The following is a 19,554-nucleotide window of genomic DNA, read 5'->3' on the forward strand; positions in this document are numbered from 1 at the left end:
GATCTAACTATGTGATGCCTAAAGGGGGGATCTAAATATGTGCTGCCTAAAGGGAGGCTCTACCTATGTGCTGCCTAAAGGGGGGCTCTAACTATGTGCTGCCTAATATGGGGGAATCTATGTGCTGCCTAAAGGGGGGATCTAACTATGTGATGCCTTAAAGGGGGCTCTATGTGCTGGCCAAAGGGAAGTAAAGCACGTTATTCCAAACCATTTAGGAATAATAGGTGATTTATGGATTAAAACCAGATTCTGCATCAACTATGTCATTTTCCATGGGAGTTTTGCCATGGATCCCGCTCCAGCACGCCACAGTCCAGGTATTAGTCCCCTTGAAACAACTTTTAAATCACTATTGTGGCCAGAAAGAGTCCCTGTGGGTTTTAAAAATCCCCTGCCCATTGAAGTCAATGGCGGTTCGCCCGGTTCGCGAACATTTGCGGAAGTTCATGTTCGCCGTTCGCCAACCGAAAATTTTATGTTCGCGACATCACTAATTCTCATGTGACTTCCATGTTGTTCCAAAACGACTATCACACCTGCTGTCAGTGCATGATGGGTGTTGTAGTTTGCAAAAGCTGGAGAACCACAGGTTGGGAAACTATTTAAAAGCGGAATAACACAATTCATTGAGGGGGCACAGAGGCATAATTACTAGGTTCAGGGATACAGAGGGTACAGTGTGTGGTAGGATTATATTCAGAGGGTAAAATGTGTGGTAGTATTATATTAAGAGGGTACAGTGTGTGGTAGGATTATATTCAGAGGGTACAGTGTGTGGTAGTATTCTATTCAGAGGATACAGTGTGTTGTAGTATTATATTCAGAGGACACAGTGTGTGTCAGTGGTAAACTAAGAGGATACAGAGTGTGCCAGGATTATATTCAGAGGGTACAGTGTCTGGTAGTATTATATTAAGAGGGTACAGTGTGTGGCAGTATTATATTCAGAGGGTACAGTTTGTGGTAGTATATTCAGAGGGCACAGTGTGTTGTAGTATTAAATTCAGAGGGCACAGTGTGTGGTAGTATTATATTCAGAGGATACAGTGTGTTGTAGTATATATTCAGAGGGTATAGTGTGTGGTAGTAGTATATTCAGAGGGTACAGTGTGTGGTAGTATATTCAGAGGGTGCAGTATGTGGTAGTATTTTATTCAGAGGGCACAGTGTGTGGTATTATTATATATTCAGAGGGTACAGTGTGTGGCAGTATTATTTTAAGAGGGTACAGTGTGTGCTAGTATTATATTCAGAGGGTGCAGTGTGTGGTAGTATTATATTCAGAGGGTACAGTGTGTGGTAGCATTATATACAGAGGGTACAGTGTGTTGTAGTATTATATTCAGAGGGTGCAGTGTGTGGTAGTATTATATTCAGAGGGCAAAAGTGTGTTGTAGTATTATATTCAGAGGGTGCAGTGTGTGGTAGTATTATATTCAGAGGGCACAGTGTGTGGTAGTATTATATTCAGAGGGTGCAGTGTGTGGTAATATTATATTCAGAGGATACAGTGTGTGGTAGTATTATATTCAGATGGTGCAGTGTGTGATATTATAGTCAGAGGGTACAGTGTGTGGTTGTATTATATTCAGAGGGTGCAGTGTGTGATATTATAGTCAGAGGGTACAGTGTGTGGTTGTATTATATTCAGAGGGTGCAGTGTGTGGTAGTATATATTCAGAGGATACAGTGTGTGGTAGTATTATGTTCAGAGGGCACAGTGTGTGGTAGTATTATATTCAGAGGGTGCAGTGTGTGGTAGTATATATTCAGAGGATACAGTGTGTGGTAATATTATATTCAGAGGGTGCAGTGTGTGATATTATAGTCAGAAGGTACAGTGTGTGGTAGTATTATATACAGAGGGTACAGTGTGTGGTAGTATTATATTCAGAGGGTACAGTGTTTGGTAGTATATTGAAAGGGTGCAGTGTGTGGTAGTATTATATATTCAGAGGGTACAGTGTAGGGCAGTATTATTTTAAGAGGGTACAGTGTGTGGTAGTATATTCAGAGAGTGCAGTGTGTGGCAGTATTATTTTAAGAGGGTACAGTGTGTGGTAGTATTATATTCAGAGGGTGCAGTGTGTGGTAGGATTATATACAGAGGGTACAGTGTGTTGTAGTATTATATTCAGAGGGTACAGTGTGTGGCAGTATTATATTCAGAGGGTACAGTGCGTGGCAGTATTATATTCAGAGGGTACAGTGCGTGGCAGTATTATATTCAGAGGGTACAGTGTGTGGCAGTATTATATTCAGAGGGTACAGTCAATGCTAAACCCACATGTTATTTTTATGAGGTTTTTTTTAAGCTCCCATAGACTTCTTTGGAAGAGAAAGGCCGATATTTTGTCCAGAAAAAAACCCTCTAGTCTCACCATGCTGCGATTTTTTAAATCTGCCGCAAAAACATCCAAGATGAGTGGAAAACCCTAAAGGAAAAAATGTCAAGTGGGTTTTAGAGTTTCATGATTCCCAATTGACTTTCAGCTAACATCTGATCCCTGCGTTTTCGTAAAAAAAATGCAGTGCGGTTGTTTTGGGGGATGTTTTTGCCTAAAACACTCAAAATAAACCTTAAGTCTTGTACAAGGGCGCCCGCCCCATCTTTATCTTCTCTATCTACAGACTGGGATGTGTCAGCCATAAGGAGAATAAGGCAAATAGGCAACTTCAACGACTGATCCTCAATCCTCATCTGTCAGGAGTCTTATTCACATCATAAAGCATTGAGCGAGGACACAGTGTGTCGTATTATTATATTCAGAGGACCCAGTGTGTAGTAGTGTTATATCTAGAGGACACAGTGTGTGGTAGTATTATATTCAGCGGGTACAGTGTGTGGTAGTATTATATTCAGAGGACACAATGTGTTGTAGTATTATATTCAGAAGACACAGTGTGTGGTAGTATTATATTCAGAGGACACAGTGTGTGGCTTTATTATATTCAGAGGACACAGTGTGTGGCTTTATTATATTCAAAGGACACAGTGTGTGGTAGTATTATATTCAGAGGGTACAGTGTGTGTCAGTGGTAAACTTAGAGGATACAGAGTGTGCCAGGATTATATTCAGAGGGTACAGTGTCTGGTAGTATTATATTAAGAGGGCACAGTGTGTGGCAGTATTATATTCAGAGGGTACAGTGTGTGGTAGTATTTTATTCACAGGGCACAGTGTGTGGTAGTATTATATTCAGAGGATACAGTGTGTTGTAGTATATATTCAGAGGGTATAGTGTGTGGTAGTATATTCAGAGGGTACAGTGTGTGGTAGTATTATATTCAGAGGGTGCAGTATGTCGTAGTATTTTATTCAGAGGGCACAGTGTGTGGTAGTATTATATATTCAGAGGGTACAGTGTGTGGCAGTATTATTTTAAGAGGGTACAGTGTGTGCTAGTATTATATTCAGAGGGTGCAGTGTGTCGTAGTATTATATTCAGAGGGTACAGTGTGTGGTAGCATTATATACAGAGGGTACAGTGTGTTGTAGTATTATATTCAGAGGGTGCAGTGTGTGGTAGTATTATATTCAGAGGGCAAAGTGTGTTGTAGTATATATTCAGAGGGTGCAGTGTGTGGTAGTATTATATTCAGAGGGCACAGTGTGTGGTAGTATTATATTCAGAGGGTGCAGTGTGTGGTAGTATTATATTCAGAGGATATAGTGTGTGGTAGTATTATATTCAGAGGGTGCAGTGTGTGATATTATAATCAGAGGGTACAGTGTGTGGTAGTATTATATTCAGAGGGTGCAGTGTGTGGTAGTAAATATTCAGAGGATACAGTGTGTGGTAGTATTATATTCAGAGGGCACAGTGTGTGGTAGTATTATATTCAGAGGGTGCAGTGTGTGGTAGTATATATTCAGAGGATACAGTGTGTGGTAGTATTATATTCAGAGGGTGCAGTGTGTGATATTATATACAGAGGGTACAGTGTGTGGTAGTATTATATTCAGAGGGTACAGTGTGTGGTAGTATATACAGAGGGTACAGTGTGTGGTAGTATTATATTCAGAGGGTACAGTGTGTGGTAGTATATTCAGAGAGTACAGTGTGTGGCAGTATTATTTTAAGAGGGTACAGTGTGTGGTAGTATTATATACAGAGGGTACAGTGTGTGGTAGTATTATATTCAGAGGGTACAGTGTGTGGTAGTATATTCAGAGGGTGCAGTGTGTGGTAGTATTATATTCAGAGGGTGCAGTGTGTGGTAGTATTATATTCAGAGGGCACAGTGTGTGGTAGTATTATATTTAGAGGGTGCAGTGTGTGGTAGTATATATTCAGAGGATACAGTGTGTGGTAGTATTATATTCAGAGGGTGCAGTGTGTGATATTATATACAGAGGGTACAGTGTGTGGTAGTATTATATTCAGAGGGTACAGTGTGTGGTAGTATATTCAGAGGGTGCAGTGTGTGGTAGTATTATATTCAGAGGGCACAGTGTGTGGTAGTATTATATATTCAAAGGGTACAGTGTAGGGCAGTATTATTTTAAGAGGGTACAGTGTGTGGTAGTATTATATTCAGAGGGTGCAGTGTGTGGCAGTATTATATTCAGAGGGTGCAGTGTGTGGTAGTATTATATTCAGAGGGCAAAGTGTGTTGTAGTATTATATTCAGAGGGTGCAGTGTGTGGTAGTATTATATTCAGAGGGCACATTGTGTGGTAGTATTATATTCAGAGGGTGCAGTGTGTGGTAGTATTATATTCAGAGGGTGCAGTGTGTGATATTATAGTCAGAGGGTACAGTGTGTGGTAGTATTATATACAGAGGGTACAGTGTGTGGTAGTATTATATTCAGAGGGTACAGTGTGTGGTAGTATATTCAGAGGGCACAGTGTGTGGTAGTATTATATATTCAGAGGATACAGTGTGGGGCAGTATTATTTTAAGAGGGTACAATGTGTGGTAGTATATTCAGAGAGTACAGTGTGTGGCAGTATTATATTCAGAGGGTACAGTGTGTGACAGTATTATATTCAGAGAGTACAGTGTGTGGCAGTATTATATTCAGAGGGTACAGTGTTTGGCAGTATTATATTAAGAGGGTACAGTATGTGGCAGTATTATATTCAGAGGGTACAGTGTGTGGCAGTATTATATTCAGAGGGTACAGTGTTTGGCAGTATTATATTAAGAGGGTACAGTATGTGGCAGTATTATATTCAGAGGGTACAGTGTGTGACAGTATTATATTCAGAGGGTGCAGTGTGGCAGTACTATATTCTGAGGGTACAGTGTGTGGCAGTATTATATTCAGAGGGTACAGTGTGTGGCAGTATTATATTCAGAGGGTACAGTCAATACTAAACCCACATGTAATTTTTTATGAGGTTTTTTAAAGCTCCCATAGACTTCTTCGGAAGAGAAAGGCCGATATTTTGTCCAGAAAAAGACCCTCTAGTCTCACCATGCTGCGATTTTTTAAATCTGCCGCAAAAACATCCAAGATGAGTGGAAAACCCTAAAGGAAAAAACATCAAGTGGGTTTTAGAGTTTCATGATTCCCAATTGACTTTCAGCTAACATCTGATCCCTGCGTTTTCATTAAAAAAATGCAGTGCGGTTGTTTTGGGGGATGTTTTTGCCTAAAACACTCAAAATAAACCTACTGTCTTGTACAAGGGCGCCCGCCCCATCTTTATCTCCTCTATCTACAGACTGGGATGTGTCAGCCATAAGGAGAATAAGGCAAAGAGGCGACTTCAACGACTGATCCTCAATCCTCATCTGTCAGGAGTCTTATTCACATCATAAAGCATTGAGCGCCCTCTCCTGGCTGTGAAGCATATTACACCGTTTGCTGTAGGATGATAATACTGGGGGATTGTCATTCGTTTATAGAATTTGTCCCCCATAGAAAACAATGTACGGAACACAAGAAGCAGAACAGATACAGAGATCTCCTCCCCGCATCGTCCTTTACGTCTTCTTGTTGTTCATGTTGAATTTCCAAACCCTGCGGCTCCTATATCTGATGCAGAAAATCAATTGGTCCCTTTATTGTGTTACAAAGTTTTTATCTTTTTCCTACGTCACCATTGTCCATATCCCAAAATAATCTATAATAATAACAATAATAAACTCCTGTTCCTTGGCTCAGGCCGTGTTTATATAAGGGTTTGCAATCCTTTCAGGTACGATCAGTGCTCCTTAAAGGGGTACTCCGGTTGAAAACTTTTTTTTTTTTTAAATCAACTGGTACCAGAAAATTTTACAGATCTGTAAATTAATTTTATTTACCTATCATCTGCTATATGCTCCACAGGAAGTTGTGTAGTTCTTTCTAGTCTGACCACAGTGCTCTCTGCTCCGCTCCTCTGTCCATGTCAGGAACTGTCCAGAGTAGGAGCAAATCCCCATAGCAAACCCCTCCTGCTCTGGACAGTTCCTGACATGGACAGAGGTGGCAGCAAAGAGCACTGTGGTCAGACTGGAAAGAACTACACAACTTCCTGTGGTGCATACAGCAGCTGATAAGTACTGGAATGATTAGGATTTTTTAATAGAAGTTATTTACTAATCTGTTTTACTTACTGGCACCTGTTGATTAAAAGAAAAAAAAAAAAGTACTGTGGTCAGACTGGAAAGAACTACACAACTGGATACCATCATCTGGCTTCCAGCTGCAATGGCAACCATCAGGACGCCGTGATCTCATTGTGGGCTCGCCAATGGGGGACTGGAGCCCCCTCCCCCTGTAAATCCTATAGATGCCATGGTCAGTACTGACACCGCTAAGATCAGCGCAATCTCAGTATCGGCAGCTGCGGCGGGATCCCGGCTGTGATTGACAGCCGGGTCCTGCCATCGATCTCCTGAGTCACAACCAGCAGCACAGGAAAAGTGCAGGACATATGGGTACTTCCTATAGCAGGAAGGGGTTAAAAAAAAAAAACTTAAGTTATAGGAGTACTCCGGTGAAAATTTACTTTCCCTCATCCACAGGATAAAGGAAAAGTAGCTGATCGCAGAGGGTCCGACCACTGGGGCCCTCTGTGATCACCGGGAAGGGACCCCGGCTCTCAGTGAGGAGCGCATGTCATCTACCGGTAGACGGCACACGCTCCATTCATTTCTATGGTGCCCAAGAGCTGTACTCAGGTTTTTTCGACACTCCCATAGGAATGAATGGATCGCTCCTTATTGAGCGCTGGGTTCCGTCCTGGTGATCGCGGGGAAGAGCCCAGTATCAGGACCCCCCACGGTCAGCTACTTATCCCCCATATGGATAGGGAATAAGTTAATTTTCACCAGAGATCTCCTTTAACCTCTTAAAGGGGTACTCCGCCCCTAGACATCTTATCCCCTATCCAAAGGATAGGGGATAAGATGTCAGATCGCCGGGGTCCTGCCGCTTGGGACCCCCGCAATATAGCAAACAGCACCCACCTGTCACTGCTTCCGGAAACGCTGGAGGCTCTCAGGCTAATTCCTTCCGACACCGGGGACGGAAGATCGTGATGTCATGACTCCGCCCCCGTGTGACATCATGCCCCGTCCCCTCAATGCAAGTCTATGGGATGGGGCTGCAAGAACATGTTAGTATTTTCTCCTCCACATTGCAGCTATTCTTGTGAAACACCTAAAGGGTTAACAAACTATCTGAATGTCATTTGGAATACTTTGAGGGGTGCAGTTTCTACACTGGGGTCATTTATGGGGGTATTTCTCACAGAAAGGCCCCTCATAATTCACTTCAAACTTAACTGGTCCCTGAAAAATTCAGATTTTTTTTATTTTTCGTGAAAATTTCTGCTATATTTATTTAGTTATTATTATATTATATCTTTAGTTATATTTGAAGCCTCTGATGTCTTCAAAAAGTAAAAACGTGAAATTTATGATGGCAACATAAAGTAGACATGTTGTATATGTGAAACAATATGTCATTTATTTGGGATGTTCATTTTCCTTATAAGCAGAGAGCGTCAAAGTTAGAAAAATTCAAAATTTCCAAAAATTTTCGTAAAAGTTTGGAATTTTTCACCAAGAAATGACACAAGTATCGACGAAAATTTACCACTAACATAAAGTAGAAAATGTCACGAAAAAACAATCTCGGAATCAGAATGAAAAGTAAAAGCATCAGAGTTATTAATGTTTAAAGTGACAGTGGTCGGATGTGCAAAAAACACTCAGTCCTTAGTATCAAAATGGGCTGCACCCTGGGTTAAAGGGGTACTCCGCTCCTAGACATCTTATACCCTATCCAAAGGGTAGGGGATAAGATGTCTCACCCGTCGCTGGAGACCCCCGCAATCTTGTATTCTCCACCCACCTGTTTGAGCTGCCCGCCGCGGTGCCAGCTCACAAACAGCCGGGTGACCACCACGGAGCAGGAGTATCATGACATCACGACTCCGCCCCTGTGTGACATCACCCCCCGCCCCCGCTATGCAAGTCTATGGGAGGGGGTGTGACGGCCGTCACACCCCCTCCCATAGACTTGCATAGCGGGGGCAGGGGGTGAAGTCACACGGGGGGAGTCGGGACGTCACGATACTCCTGCCCCGTGGCTGCACTTGCCCCCTCCCATAGACTTGCATAGAGGGGGGTGACATCGCACGGGGGGGGGGAGGAGTCGTGACGTCACGATACTCCTGCCCCGTGGTTGCACTTGCCCCCTCCCATAGACTTGCATAGCGGGGGGTGACATCGCACGGGGGGGGGGAGGAGTCGTGACGTCACGATACTCCTGCCCCGTGGTCACCACCCGGCCGTCACGCCCCCTCCTATAGACTTGCATAGCGGGGGCGGGGGTGATGTCACACGGGGGAGAGTCGTGACGTCACAATACTCCTGCCCCATGGTCACCACCTGGCCGTCACGCCCCCTCCCACAGACTTGCATAGCGGGGACGGGGGGTGACGTCACACGGGGGCGGAGTCGTGACGTTACAATACTCTGGCCCCGTAGTCGCCACCCGGCTGTTTGTGAGCTAGCACCGCGCGTGCAACTCAAAAAGGTGGGTGGCGAATACAAGATAGCGGGGGACCCCAACGGTGAGACATCTTTTCCCCTATCCTTTGGGCTGGAGTACCCTTGTAAAGAAAAAAAAAAAGGAATGATTTGTATCAGTTTACATCAGTTTTTGTTTTCTTTCTTCTGAGCATGCTCAGTCTGAAAACCAGAAGTTGAAAGGACGGATGCATACGGAGCCCCTTCCCGTCACATAGAAGCACCTTAGACTGTAATGTTAAATTCTCTAAATTATCTTGGCGTTCCATTTGAGGTTAGTATCTTTGGCCAGGCAAAAAAATATCGCATGCCAAGGTTTTTAATATAAAAAATGATAATAATAATGGAAATAAAAAGACTGCTAACAAAACTGAAGAAAAACTGAGATGAACTGATGCCAAAAATGACCAAGTGACATCAATGGGATCAGTTTATGGCAGTTTTTCTGTCACTTTGTGGATCACTCGAACGGATCGCGAAAGCGCTGATGAGAAATTGGGTTCAGTCCTCAAGGCTAAGGCTATGTTCACATGGCGTCATTTCCGTGCGTCATTCCTCCGGAAAATTCTGCTTGGAAATTCCACAAAATTCACTGCATAATTTCGCACGGAATCCCATTGAACGCAATAGGGCTTTGAACTTGGTCAGAATGCTGCGTTTTGAGCTACAGAAATTCCGCTGAAGTTTTGCTCAAATTCTGCAAAACTACAAAAACTCCACAGCCAGCTTTGCACAACACAATTTAGGTAGAATGACAGAATTTCCGCCGTGTGAACATTCGCCAATCGTCTGGCACAGAGCAGAGTTCAGTCCGTGTATCAAATGACAGGGGTGCCGCAGCGGAGATCGCGGGGGTCCCCTCTGGATAGGGGATAAGATGTTTTCAGCGGAGTACCCCTTTCAGGGTGCATTCACACTGAGGAATAGGAGAGGAATCCTCGCGTAAAAATTCTGCCGTGGAATTTATGGGTTTTTTTCCGCGCAAAATGTACGCAAAAATTATGCAGAGTTAACCCTGAATATAGGAGGAAACTTTTTTTAAAAATTTTATTTTATTTTTTTTGCTGGACTACAACCACCAATTGGAATTTCCCTTTTTATTTATATTTTTTTTTTTCGTGTGAAATTCCACGCAAATTCCATGCTGAAATGATTTCAAGCGGAATTTTTTTTACCATTGACTTCAATGGACTTCTGCTCGGAATTTACCCAGTGTGAACAGTGCAGAGTTAAAGGGGTACTCCGGTGAAAACCTTTTTTCTTTTAAATCAACTGGTGGCAGAAAGTTAAATATATTTGTAAATTACTTCTATTAAAAAGTCTTAATCCTTCCAGTACTTATTAGCTGCTGAATGCTACAGAGGAAATTCCTTTCTTTTTGGAACACTGATGACATCACGAGCACAGTGCTCTCTGCTGACATCTCTGTCCATTTTAGTAGCAGATGTATGCTAAGGGCAGCATGGTGGCTCAGTGGTTAGTGCTGCTGCCTTGCATTGTTGGGGACTTGGGTTCAAATCCCACTAAGGACAACAACAAATAAAGTGTTATTATTATTATAATAACGTCAGCAGAGAGCACTGTGCTGTGATGTCATCAGAGAGCATTCCAAAAAGAAAAGAATTTCCTCTGTAGTATTCAGCAGCTAATAAGTACAGGAAGGATTAAGATCTTTTAATAGAAGTCATTTACAAATATGTTTAACTTTCTGCCACCAGTTGATTTAAAAGAAAAAAGGTTTTCACCGGAGTACCCCTTTAAATACGTTGAAGTCAATGGCGAAGCAGATGTTATTTCTAAGCGGAGAATTCAAGAGGGATTACTCGAATAAATCCCTCTTGAATTACTCAGTGTGAACGTACCCTAAGGGGTTAAAATTAACACAAAAGACAATAAGGGGGCAGATTTTTTATTTATTTTTTTTTTTTTGGGGGGGGGGGGGGGAGGGGATTTTTGCATTGTAAGCTTTACTTCACATAAAAAACAAATGTAGCACAAAAATCGTGTAGCCTCGCAGCCGGTCACTGATCAGCGCAGGAATATTGGAAATAATAAAATTTAATTTCACTTTATTCCCCCGATATAAAACCTCTGTGAGGCTAGGGCGCAGGCGCAGTGCGGTTCTCGCCTCATCACTTCAGAACATCTGCAGCCGTTGGTGCACTGATACAATGTATCCGCTGCGTGACGTCACCGGCGTGCCGCGTCACTGGAACGCAACGTCGTCTTTACTCGACTTCTCCCGGCGGCGCTTTACGGCAGGAGTGACAGCTCACGTGCTGGAGGTCAGTACCGGGGACGGGGTCGGGGATATGTCGCGATACACCATGTCCTTACTGTAATGTTTCCAAACCTGTGGTTCTTGTTGCAAAGCTATAACTCCAATTGTAAAACTACAACTCCCATCGTGCCCTGACAGCCTTTGGCTGTCAGGGCATGATGGGAGTTGTAGTTTTGCAACTGTGTGATTTTGCAACAGTTTTTGTCAGTGCATGATGGGAGTGGTGCTTATGCACCATGGTAATTTTTTGTAGCTGTTGTCAGCACCTGCTGGGAGTTGTAGTTCTTCAGTAGTCGGCGAGCCTCCGATTAAAGAACTCATTTTTTTTCTGAGTTTTTTTTAATTTCAACTTTACACTTAGGAGACTATTAGGCAGCGTTCACATTACAGAGTTTCCAAGTGGAATTCAGTTTTAAAAAGTGTAGAGGGGGGGGGGGTGTAGTGTAGAGGGGGGGGGGTGTAGTGTAGAGGGGCGGGGTATGTAGTGTAGAGGGGCGGGGTATGTAGTGTAGAGGGGCGGGGTATGTAGTGTAGAGGGGGGGGTATATAGTGTAGAGGGGGGGGGTGTAGTGTAGAGGGGGGTGTAGTGTAGGGGGGGGTGTGTGTAGTGTAGAGGGGGGGTGTGTGTAGTGTAGAGGGGGGGTGTGTGTAGTGTAGAGGGGGGGTGTGTAGTGTAGAGGGGGGGTGTGTAGTGTAGAGGGGGGGGTGTGTAGTGTAGAGGGGGGGGGGTGTGTAGTGTAGAGGGGGGGGGGTGTGTAGTGTAGAGGGGGGGGTGTGTAGTGTAGTGTAGGGGGGTGTGTAGTGTAGGGGGGGGTGTAGTGTAGGGGGGGGTGTGTGTAGTGTAGAGGGGGGGGTGTAGTGTAGAGGGGGGTGTGTGTAGTGTAGAGGGGGGTGTGTGTAGTGTAGAGGGGGGGGTGTGTAGTGTGAGGGGGGGGGTGTGTAGTGTAGGGGGGGGGGGGTGTAGTGTAGAGGGGGGTGTGTGTAGTGTAGAGGGGGGGGGGTGTAGTGTGAGGGGGGGGGTGTGTAGTGTAGGGGGGGGGGGGTGTAGTGTAGAGGGGGGGTGTGTAGTGTAGGGGGGGGGTGTGTAGTGTAGAGGGGGGGGGTGTGTAGTGTAGAGGGGGGGGGGTGTAGTGTAGAGGGGGGTGTGTGTAGTGTAGAGTAGAGGGGGGTGTGTGTAGTGTAGAGGGGGGTGTGTGTAGTGTAGGGGGGGGGTGTAGTGTAGAGGAGGGGGGGTGTAGTGTAGAGGAGGGGGGGTGTAGTGTAGAGGGGGGGGGGGTAGTGTAGTGTAGAGGGGGGGGGGTAGTGTAGTGTAGAGGGGGGGGGGTATATAGTGTAGAGGGGGGGGTAGTGTAGAGGGGGGGTATATAGTGTAGAGGGGGGGGGTATATGGTGTAGGGGGTGTGTGTGGTGTAGAGTGGGGGTGGGTGGGTGTGTGGTGTAGAGTGTGTGGGGGGGGTGTATGGTGTAGAGTGGGGGGGGGGGTGGTATGGTGTAGAGGGGGGGGGGGGGTATATAGTGTGGGGGGGGGTGTATGGTGTAGAGTGGGGGGGGGGGGCAGGTGTATAGTATAAAGTACATTACGTCACCTTTCCTGCGGCATCATGACCAAACTGAACCTTTTAGATGTCGCAGAACTACAGCTCCCAGCATGCCTGGACAGTTGGCGCTGCGGGCAGAGTCTCGCCATTCCTCACATAGCAGCTTCACTCTCCCATAACTGTGCGGAATAAGATAACGCCGGGGAGGACGCCCACATATAGGGCGACCAATGTAACTGCAGGGTTTATATACTGTGTATAGTCTCTTTATATCAGTGGGCTCCAGTCTGTGGCCCTTCAGATGGTGCAAATCTGGGCATGCTGGGAGTTGTAGTTTTGCGGTGGTGACTGAGTATTGTTATACGTTGTATCTGATTGTACCGTTTTCCTCCTCAGGCGGTCGGATCATGGCGCTCCCCCTCTTCCTGAAGATCTGCGCCATCACTCGGCAGCACCGGGGGAAGCTCCTGGCAGCGTCTTCTCTTGGACTTTTCGCGGTGAACGTCTCCTACCACGTCCTCCCGGCTCAGACCTTCAGGCGGTTGTATCAGGGCTGGTCGGGGGGCGAGCCGGCGGCGCTCAGCGACAGACTGCAGACCCTGTTCCGTCAGGTCCTGGAGGAGACCCGCACCTCCCCCTCGGGCTTCACTTCCTTTGCCGCTTATGGTTTCCAGCCCGTCAGTGCCGGGGTCCCTTGGCTCCCCAGCGGCTGCTTGATCGGAATCCCCGCAAATTATAACAGCAGTGACCGGGACGGATCGGGGATCACTGACCGGGTGCTTGTGATTGGTGGACAGGAGGTGGACTGGGCCAGTGAACCCGGGGTCAGCCTACGAGACTCCCTGACCCTATCGGAAATCGCCCAAAAATTCTCCTTGGCCCGGGAAGCCATTCACGCCCAGACATGTGGCCCCCTCCTGCAGGCGTCCGTGGCGCCGCTCTGTGTCACCGCCGTCTGTGTCTCCGGCGTGGGCATCAAGCAGCTCCTGGGCCTGTACTCAGGGCCCATGTTATTGAGGGGGGTCTTCAATGTCCTGGCCGTCCTCCTGGGCCTCACAGGCTACTACCTCAGCTACGACGCCATCAGTCACTGGCTGGACTACCGGTGCGACCGGAAAGCAGCCGCCATCTCCACAGCCTACGCCCGAGGCGGGGTGGAGTTCTACGAGAAGATACTGGCACGCAATAGGCTGCTGCGGGGGCTTATGGGTGAACAGGGGGAAACCATGTACGCCCCCAGCGGGAACCTGTTCCCTAAACATAAGTTCAGGCTGAAGCACGCGCCGTACACCGCGCGGAGGGACCGGATCCTGCACCGCCTGGAGGAACAGCCAGAATGATCAGCGGGAGAACTGATCCAGAGGACACGACCATGTGCGACATATGAAACGGGTCTAAGGATGCAAAACTACAACTCCCAGCATGCCCAAACAGCCATGAGCATGGTCTAATACAGTGGACCCCAACCTGTGGCTCACCTGCTGTTACAAAACTACAACTCCCAGCATGCCCTGGTAGCTGAAGGCTCTCTGGGCATGCTGGGAGTTGTAGTTTTGCAACATATGGCGAGCCATGGGTTGCAGATCCATCTTTCAGGCCAGTGTTTCCCAACCAGGGGGCCTCCAGCTGATGCAAAACTACAACTCCCAGCATGCCCGGACAGCCGTTGGCTGTCCGGGCATGCTGGGAGTTGTAGTTTTGCATCAGCTGGAGGCACCCTGGTTGGGGAACACTGGCCTGTAGGATGGATTACGCTATTCTATCCCAGTGAAGCAGAAGAAACATAGGTACAAGTAGACCCTGTGGGCGCACCACGGTATATGGCGGAATACATTTCGTACTGGTACTGCAGAGTATGCGGGCGACATAGGGGGACATTTTGCAGAGGCCTTGTTAAAAATGAAAGCAGCGATCTGATTGGTTGCTAGGGGCAACTCAGCAGCTTTTCCTCTGGACGGGTTTTGGTTAATCACCCCCCTCCCATAGTGTCTATAATAGGTGTGACCTACACGAAGCATCCCACGCTGCTGCCGCCTCGTATAAGAGCAGACGGAAGATTTTCAGCATCTCCGCTTGCTGTCAGTGAATGGACCCCGGAGCAGCCGATGCACTTGTTACAAAGCGGAGATCAACAGAATTCCATATGTAAGACTTAGGAAATGCAACGTATAAATGATGTTATTTCAAATATTTTTATATCTCAGTGTTGAATTGTTTAGTTACCAAGATGATGCGTAAAATATTCCAAATTTATTGAACGTGTATAAGGGCGTTTGGAGGACAATCTGGGAGTAAATCCACATGGATATTCCGCAGCAACTAGGGTTCCCTCTCATCTCCCCCTTCTCACAGTGATAACTGTCCCCTCATCACCCCCTGTGTGTCACAGTCATTACTGTCCCCTCATCACCCCCTGTGCATCACTTATTACAGTCCCTTCACCTCTCTTGATGTCAGTCATTCATGTCGCATTCTCTTCCTGTGTCACAGTCATTACTGTCCCCTCATCACCCCCTGTGCATCACTTATTACAGTCCCTTCATCTCTCTTGATGTCAGTCATTCATGTCGCATTCTCTTCCTGTGTCACAGTCATTACTGTCCCCTCATCACCCCCTGTGCATCACTTATTACAGTCCCTTCACCTCTCTTGATGTCAGTCATTCATGTCGCATTCTCTTCCTGTGTCACAGTCATTACTGTCCCCTCATCTCCACCGTGTGTCAGTCATTACTGTCCCCTCATTTACCCCCCCCCCCCCGTGTGTTAGATATTACTGTCCCCCCATCTTGTGTGCCTCAGTCATAAGTGTCCTCTCATCTTTTTAAAAAATTGTTATACTTACCTCCATTCCCACCCTGATCCTCCATTCTGCCTCCAATGTTTAGTATCTGACGTCTTTGGTTGGTGCTTTAGTGTCACATGACAGCCGCAGCCAATCATCAGCCCCACAGTGGCACTCCATACTCCTGAATATGATGCATCACCACCGAGGCTGCTGATTGGCTGCGCCTGTCACATGACATCCGCTGCTATGTAACCCCGGAGCGTTAACTGCAGAACAGAACAAGAGGAAGAATGTAGGTGGAGGTAAGTAAAACTGTTAATTTTTTTTAATGGATGAAAACCCAAATTGGAGAGGACGGACAAAACCTGGGCACCTCCATATTCTAAGGGGGAGGGGGGGTTCCAACCAGGGTGCCTCCAGCTGTTGCAAAACTACAAAAGCAACTAGTGTCCCCTCATCTCTCCTGTGTCACAAGCATTAGTGTCCCCTCATCTCTCCTGTGTCACAAGCATTAGTGTCCCCTCATCTCTCCTGTGTCACAAGCATTAGTGTCCCCTCATCACTCCTGTGTCACAAGCATTAGTGTCCCCTCATCTCTCCTGTGTCACAGGCATTAGTGTCCCCTCATCACTCCTGTGTCACAAGCATTAGTGTCCCCTCATCTCTCCTGTGTCACAGGCATTAGTGTCCCCTCATCTCTCCTGTGTCACATGCATTAGTGTCCCCTCATCTCTCCTGTGTCACAAGCATTAGTGTCCCCTCATCTCTCCTGTGTCACAAGCATTAGTGTCCCCTCATCTCTCCTGTGTCACAAGCATTAGTGTCCCCTCATCACTCCTGTGTCACAAGCATTAGTGTCCCCTCATCTCTCCTGTGTCACAAGCATTAGTGTCCCCTCATCACTCCTGTGTCACAAGCATTAGTGTCCCCTCATCTCTCCTGTGTCACAGGCATTAGTGTCCCCTCATCTCTCCTGTGTCACATGCATTAGTGTCCCCTCATCTCTCCTGTGTCACATGCATTAGTGTCCCCTCATCTCTCCTGTGTCACAAGCATTAGTGTCCCCTCATCTCTCCTGTGTCACAAGCATTAGTGTCCCCTCATCTCTCCTGTGTCACATGCATTAGTGTCCCCTCATCTCTCCTGTGTCACATGCGTTAGTGTCCCCTCATCTCTCCTGTGTCACAAGCATTAGTGTCCCCTCATCTCTCCTGTGTCACAAGCATTAGTGTCCCCTCATCTCTCCTGTGTCACAAGCATTAGTGTCCCCTCATCTCTCCTGTGTCACAAGCATTAGTGTCCCCTCATCTCTCCTGTGTCACAAGCATTAGTGTCCCCTCATCACTCCTGTGTCACATGCGTTAGTGTCCCCTCATCTCTCCTGTGTCACATGCATTAGTGTCCCCTCATCTCTCCTGTGTCACAAGCATTAGTGTCCCCTCATCTCTCCTGTGTCACAAGCATTAGTGTCCCCTCATCTCTCCTGTGTCACAAGCATCAGTGTCCCCTCATCTCTCCTGTGTCACATGCATTAGTGTCCCCTCATCTCTCCTGTGTCACATGCATTAGTGTCCCCTCATCTCTCCTGTGTCACATGCATTAGTGTCCCCTCATCTCTCCTGTGTCACATGCATTAGTGTCCCCTCATCTCTCCTGTGTCACATGCATTAGTGTCCCCTCATCTCTCCTGTGTCACATGCATTAGTGTCCCCTCATCTCTCCTGTGTCACAAGCATTAGTGTCCCCTCATCTCTCCTGTGTCACATGCATTAGTGCCCCCTCATCTCTCCCTGTGTCACAAGCATTAGTGCCCCCTCATCTCTCGTGTAACAAGCATTAGTGTCCCCTCATCTCTCCTGTGTCACATGCATTAGTGTCCCCTCATCTCTCCTGTGTCACATGCATTAGTGTCCCCTCATCTCTCCCTGTGTCACATGCATTAGTGTCCCCTCATCTCTCCCTGTGTCACAGGCATTAGTGTCCCCTCATCTCTCCTGTGTCACATGCATTAGTGTCCCTTCATCTCTCGTGTCACAAGCATCAGTGCCCCCTCATCTTTCCTGTGTCACAAGCATCAGTGTCCCCTCATCTCTCCTGTGTCACAGGCATTAGTGTCCCCTCATCACTCCTGTGTCACAAGCATTAGTGTCCCCTCATCTCTCCCTGTGTCACATGCATTAGTGTCCCCTCATCTCTCCCTGTGTCACATGCATTAGTGTCCCCTCATCTCTCCTGTGTCACAGGCATTAGTGTCCCCTCATCTCTCCTGTGTCACATGCATTAGTGTCCCCTCATCTCTCCTGTGTCACATGCATTAGTGTCCCCTCATCTCTCCTGTGTCACAAGCATTAGTGTCCCCTCATCTCTCCTGTGTCACAAGCATTAGTGTCCCCTCATCTCTCCTGTGTCACATGCATTAGTGTCCCCTCATCTCTCCTGTGTCACATGCGTTAGTGTCCCCTCATCTCTCCTGTGTCACAAGCATTAGTGTCCCCTCATCTCTCCTGTGTCACAAGCATCAGTGTCCCCTCATCTCTCCTGTGTCACAAGCATTAGTGTCCCCTCATCTCTCCTGTGTCACAAGCATTAGTGTCCCCTCATCTCTCCTGTGTCACAAGCATTAGTGTCCCCTCATCTCCTGTGTCACAAGCATTAGTGTCCCCTCATCTCTTCTGTGTCACGTGCATTAGTGTCCCCTCATCTCCTGTGTCACGTGCATTAGTGTCCCCCCATCTCTCCCTGTGTCACAAGCATTAGTGCCCCCTCATCTCTTGTGTCACAAGCATTAGTGTCCCCTCATTTCTCCTGTGTCACAAGCATTAATGTCCCCTCATTTCTCCTGTGTCACAAGCATTAGTGTCCCCTCATCTCTCCTGTGTCACAAGCATTAGTGTCCCCTCATCTCTCCTGTGTCACAAGCATTAGTGTCCCCTCATCTCTCCTGTGTCACAAGCATTAGTGCCCCCTCATCTCTCGTGTAACAAGCATTAGTGCCCCCTCATCTCTCGTGTAACAAGCATTAGTGCCCCCTCATCTCTCCTGTGTCACAAGCATTAGTGCCCCCTCATCTCTCCTGTGTCACAAGCATTAGTGCCCCCTCATCTCTCCTGTGTCACAAGCATTAGTGTCCCCTCATCTCTCCTGTGTCACAAGCATTAGTGTCCCCTCATCTCTCCTGTGTCACATGCATTAGTGTCCCCTCATCTCTCCTGTGTCACATGCATTAGTGTCCCCTCATCTCTCCTGTGTCACAAGCATTAGTGTCCCCTCATCTCTCCTGTGTCACAAGCATTAGTGTCCCCTCATCTCTCCTGTGTCACATGCATTAGTGTCCCCTCATCTCTCCTGTGTCACATGCATTAGTGTCCCCTCATCTCTCCTGTGTCACATGCATTAGTTTCCCCTCATCTCTCCTGTGTCACATGCATTAGTGTCCCCTCATCTCTCCTGTGTCACATGCATTAGTGTCCCCTCATCTCTCCTGTGTCACAAGCATCAGTGTCCCCTCATCTCTCCTGTGTCACAAGCATCAGTGTCCCCTCATCTCTCCTGTGTCACATGCATTAGTGTCCCCTCATCTCTCCTGTGTCACAAGCATTAGTGTCCCCTCATCTCTCCTGTGTCACAAGCATTAGTGTCCCCTCATCTCTCCTGTGTCACAAGCATCAGTGTCCCCTCATCTCTCCTGTGTCACATGCATTAGTGTCCCCTCATCTCTCCTGTGTCACATGCATTAGTGTCCCCTCATCTCTCCTGTGTCACATGCATTAGTGTCCCCTCATCTCTCCTGTGTCACATGCATTAGTGTCCCCTCATCTCTCCTGTGTCACATGCATTAGTGTCCCCTCATCTCTCCTGTGTCACAAGCATTAGTGTCCCCTCATCTCTCCTGTGTCACATGCATTAGTGCCCCCTCATCTCTCCCTGTGTCACAAGCATTAGTGCCCCCTCATCTCTCGTGTAACA

General features: G+C 47.0%; 1 protein-coding gene across 1 annotated transcript; it reads left to right on the forward strand.

Moving 5' to 3' along the window:
• Nucleotides 1-11,191: 11,191 nt before the first annotated feature.
• On the forward strand, nucleotides 11,192-14,452 carry TMEM177 (transmembrane protein 177; the record flags this gene model as incomplete). The annotated part of the gene is made up of 2 exons (XM_056535688.1): nucleotides 11,192-11,267; nucleotides 13,198-14,452. Coding segments are annotated over 2 exons (1,020 nt in total), but the record flags the coding sequence as incomplete, so codon positions are not given.
• Nucleotides 14,453-19,554: the final 5,102 nt, after the last annotated feature.

Source organism: Hyla sarda, chromosome 8 (genome assembly GCF_029499605.1).
Source record: "Hyla sarda isolate aHylSar1 chromosome 8, aHylSar1.hap1, whole genome shotgun sequence".
Lineage (NCBI taxonomy): Eukaryota > Metazoa > Chordata > Amphibia > Anura > Hylidae > Hyla > Hyla sarda.